This window comes from Piliocolobus tephrosceles, chromosome 3 (assembly GCF_002776525.5).
Source record: "Piliocolobus tephrosceles isolate RC106 chromosome 3, ASM277652v3, whole genome shotgun sequence".
NCBI classification, from domain to species: Eukaryota; Metazoa; Chordata; class Mammalia; order Primates; family Cercopithecidae; genus Piliocolobus; species Piliocolobus tephrosceles.
The window spans coordinates 77334638-77339565 of NC_045436.1; the positions used below are offsets into that span (position 1 = coordinate 77334638).

A 4928-nucleotide genomic window follows, 5' to 3' on the forward strand; every position below is an offset into this window, starting at 1 on the left:
ATAGTCCTTGATATTGCCATGATGATAAAGAACAAAAGTTTTTCAGATTTTTTTCAAATAAGATGCACAGTATCCACCATTTCTATCTTATCATCATCATGTAGCATACAAAATCGTGAAAATGAAACACTGTGAAGAAAATTATTCCTGAATTTTTGTTGATACAATGGTACTGCAAACATGGCAGGGTCACATTTCAACTCAGCCACCCAAAACTGACTCATCTGGCCAAAATGAATAGAATGTAAAACATACCCTTAACCTTAGCATTACCAAGAGAAATACGGTGACAGAAAAGGCATAAGGGCAGGCACAGATTTCTCAGGCAAGAGAAGGAGCTACAGGGCCAAGCAAACAGACAAAAGTTATTCTTGAGGTTAACAACTAATGCAGGCAGAAAGGATTTTGCAGGGCATACTGGAGCAAAGGCAGCAAAGACTCTGCAGAAATCAATTTATAAAGACTACACTTAAAATGACCTTTGAGCAAATGCATTAGCAGATACTAGGAGTTTCTTGCAAATAGAATAAGAATCCTGAAATAAGAGATACCAACACCAAGGAAGAAAGGCATAGTAGCAAGAGCAAAGTGACATACACAAATGAGAAATCCAGATTAAAGCAGAACACAGACTACTTCCTAAGCCAAAGGAGCCTTTCCTGCATTTTCTTAACAAGGAATAGTTGTCACTTTACATAAGAACCCTCTGGTATATCTTTCAGAGTGGCTGCATATATCTGTGCCTAATACATCCATATACTCTTATACATACCCTTATGATAAAATACATACAGTAGCATATACAGTGACACTGTATGGATTCACGTTTTCTCAACAAATATTTATAGCATATTAATTAATAAAGTTGAGAATGAATGTGCCAGTCTGGGAAATGTTACTTACTGATTTGTGGGCTATGTAAATCCTACTTGATAATTAGTAAAAATCTCAGAATGGGGAGGAAACAGTAAAATATAGAAAATATGTTCCTCTTTAACACTGGATTGAGGGAGATGAGTGTCCACTGTTAGAGTCTTAGAAGGCAGTCTTCTAAGACAGTTTCCTCCCATCTGTATTTACAACAATCTTGAGCGTGGGCTGGACCTGGTGACTCGCTCTCAAGGGAAAAGGTGAATAGGATCTCACTTCCAAGAATACATTAAAAGAAAGCCTGACTTCACTTATCAAATTCTTTCTGGCTCTTCTCGCTCACTTCCATGAGGGAAGCCAGCTGCCTTATTGTATGCTACTCTATAGAGAGATCCACATGTCAAGGAACTAGGACAACCTCCAGCCAACAGCCAAGGAGAAACTAAAGCTTCAGTCTGACAGCCCGTGTGGAAGTGAATCCTGCCCACTGGAAGTGGCATTCTTCCCCCACCAAACCTCCATGTGACTGAGCCTAGGAGACACCTAGATTGCAGCCTTGCAAAAGACTGATCCAGATGACACAGCTAAATTGCACCTAAATTCCCGGAGCAAAGAAACTATGAGATAATAAATGTTACTTTAACATTTAATAAATGTTAATATTAATATAACATTAATATAAGATAATAAATGTTGGGGTAAACTGTTAAACAATGACAGATAAATAATACAATATGACTTTTTAAAGAATTTTGTCTTAACATGGTTTATTTCTCCGTGGTTGTGTCATATAGTCACTAAAGCCTGAGCAAATGCCTGAACAATTGAAAATTATGCTTTTATTACTCCTAGATTTGGAATAAATTTTGTTAAAATGACTAAGAAATAAACTGACTTCCATGAAGTTGTTTTTTAAGTTTTTGCTATATATTTATGCCACATTATATCAGCAGCCATTTCACCAATGAGATTTCCTTTCTTTTTCTCCTGGGATATCTATTTAATAACAATGAGAAAAAAAAAGAGGAAAGCATCTACTTACAAAAATAAAAATAAATTCATCATTTAAACACTACCAAAGAATAACAATTCTTACAAAATTATAAGTTAAATATATAAAATGATATAATCTACTTACATTGACAGAGCTCGTTGTATTACTTCATTAAAAAATTAATTAAATGTGTTGTGAATATAATCAATATTAATTTTACATCTAAGTCTAGTACTTTTATTTTTTATTTCAAGTAGGATTGCTGTGCACTTACTTCCTTGTAATAGTCCGTTGCCTAGGTCCACACATGTAGGAAACAGCATCAAGTGTGCTAAGGTCAGGCATTCCTACCCTAATAGGATATGGCTTACTTGGTGTTTCTATTTATGGATGAAACTGTTTCAAGTCAAACCTTTCTACAATCCCTTTTGTTCTTTATTTGTCCTCTGAAATTTGCAAAAGCTGTTCAGCTTCAAATAATTTCCTGTTTTTTTTTTTGACTAAAGTATGACCTCACTGACCTTTGTCCTAACTTTCTGATTTCCAGAACATTGGTTATTTTGCACTGATTACTACAGTATATTTAACCTTCAATTTTCTTTTCTACTCTGGAGTTTTGACCCATTCAGTTTCAGCTCCTGCCTAAGTTATCTTACCTGTAAGTATTTTATGCTATTTCCAATTCCTAATGTCCTTTTGACAAAAAGATCAAAATATTTTAACCAACACTTCATTACTCAATAACAAATATTTAATAAATATACAGTAAGAGCCTACTGTATGCAAAGCATTTTCAATTCTTTAATTTCCTTGCCTTTTCCTTCTCCAACCTTCCTCAACTGATCCAAGTCATTTGTCCTCCACAAGTCTCAATCTTTTCTACTTAGTAGACAAATCTGAATGGTAGGGTGATCATATTTAAACAGTGTCTGCTCTCATTGATCAGGCCTTAATATCTGACATCCTCCCAGACTACAGATTATCATGCTGACCCTTAGGATAATTTATACTCCAAAGCAGTGTAGTACAGTGGAAATTGGTCTTGGAGGCAGAAGAGTCTAAGTCAAAATTCTTATTCCAACATTTTGGAGTTATGACATCATCAGAAAACTACTTTGTTTCATAACTATGATATATAGTACCCTTCTCTGCTGAACTATAACTAGGAATATCGGCTAAATAGAAAATCTAATGTGCTCTCTCATCAAACATATTGTAAAACTTTGTGTACAGCCACAAGACTCTCTCCTTTCCTTCTTGGAGTACTAGAAGTTTCTAGACAAGGGTAAATAAATCTCATGTGAAGAACATGACTGTTGAATGAGACTCCATGCCCTTTGAGAGAGGGAAAGAACTAGGTACTCTTTGTAAATGCAAGGGAATATTTTAAAAGAGAGGGCTTATCAGACACTAGAACAATGAAAATATGTTCCTCTTTAACACTGGATTGAGGAAGATGAGTGTTCACTGTTAGAGTCATAGATCTAAATTCTCCTTTTGTCCATTTACAAGAGAAGAGAGAAGTAGCCTTAGGCAAAAATCAAAGTAAAACAAAACAAAACAATGAGAAAGCATGAATACAGAGATTCAACATCTGGTAGCATGGAACGTTCGTTTCGAAAGAGCCAGTACAACATAGTAAAGAAGATCAGAGACTTCTACTCAAAATGTATTCACAGAAGGTGACAACATGAAGGAGTAAAATTGAAGGGAGGGAACTACTCAGAAAAGCAAATCTATAGGGAAATGTGTTTGACTCTTTGTTGTCATTAGAAAGAAATGGCCCCTAAAATTTCATAAAATTAAGCCAATCCTTACATAATTTATCAGGCTGGATTTCACACTATTTTTATTGCCCCATATCACAAGTCAATAGCTTACTTAAAGGTAGTCATAGCTGTAATACACACACACCCTTTAAATTATATATCTGTTAAATTAAAACTGTACTGAGAAACTATTTCTCAACTACCAGACTGGGAAATTTTAAAACCTCAACGGTACATACTGTTGGTGAGGCTGTGTGGAAATAGGCACTCCCATATATTTCTGGTGAGAATGCAAACTGGTACAATCCCAAAATAGAGGAATATATATATATATTCCCTTTCTCCTCTCTCCCCATAATCTGACTTTCAGGAGTTTATCCTGAACATATTAGGCCTACAATAAGAAAAGAGATTTGCACAAGGTTATTAATTTCAGTAATATTTACAATTGCAAAATACTGGGATGTCCAAATATAGGAAATTGGTTAAATAAGCTATGCTGAAGTTACACACTGAAGTTCTATGTAGCTATAAGAAGAGTAAGGAAGATTTCTATGAATTGATATGGAGGGTTCTTCATTAACATGTGTAAAAAATCAAAGGACAAAAGATATATTGTGGGGGCGGAGCAAGATGGCCGAATAGGAACAGCTTCAGTCTCCATCTCCCAGCAGCGACACGGAAGACCGGTGATTTCTGCATTTTCAACTGAGGTACTGGGGTCATCTCACTCGGGAGTGCCGGACAATCGGTGCTGGTCAGCTGCTGCAGCCGGACCAGCGAGAGCTGAAGCAGGGCGAGGCATCGCCTCACCTGGGAAGCGCGAGGGGGAAGGGAGTCCCTTTTCCTAGCCAGGGGAACTGAGACACACAACACCTGGAAAATCGGGTAACTCCCACCCCAATACTGCGCTGTAACACCGGCACACCGGAGATTATATCCCACACCTGGCCGGGAGGGTCCCACGCCCACGGAGCCTCCCTCCTTGCTAACACAGCAGTCTGCGGCAATCTAACCTCAAGGCAGCAGCGAGGCTGGGGGAGGGGCGCCCGCCATCGCTGAGGCTTAAGTAGGTAAATAAAGCCGCTGGGAAGCTCGAACTGGGTGGAGCTCACAGCAGCTCAAGGAAGCCTGCCTGTCTCTGTAGACTGCGCCTCTGGGGACAGGGCTCAGCTAAAGGAGCAGAAGCCTGTGAAACGCGAACGACTCTGTCTGACAGCTTTGAAGAGAGCAGTGGATCTCCCAACACGGAGGTTGAGATCTGAGAAGGGGCAGTCTGCCTGCTCAAGTGGGTC

The 4928-nt window shown here is 38.2% G+C and overlaps 1 protein-coding gene across 1 annotated transcript in view; it reads right to left on the minus strand.

Moving 5' to 3' along the window:
* Positions 1–1624: 1624 nt before the first annotated feature.
* STPG2 (sperm tail PG-rich repeat containing 2) overlaps positions 1625–4928 on the minus strand; it is a 542953-nt gene continuing 539649 nt past the window's right edge. The window contains exon 11 of the mRNA XM_031935322.1: positions 1625–1866. Within this exon, the coding sequence (XP_031791182.1) occupies positions 1783–1866 (84 nt within the window). The 3' untranslated portion in view covers positions 1625–1782. The remainder of the gene's footprint in view (positions 1867–4928) is intronic.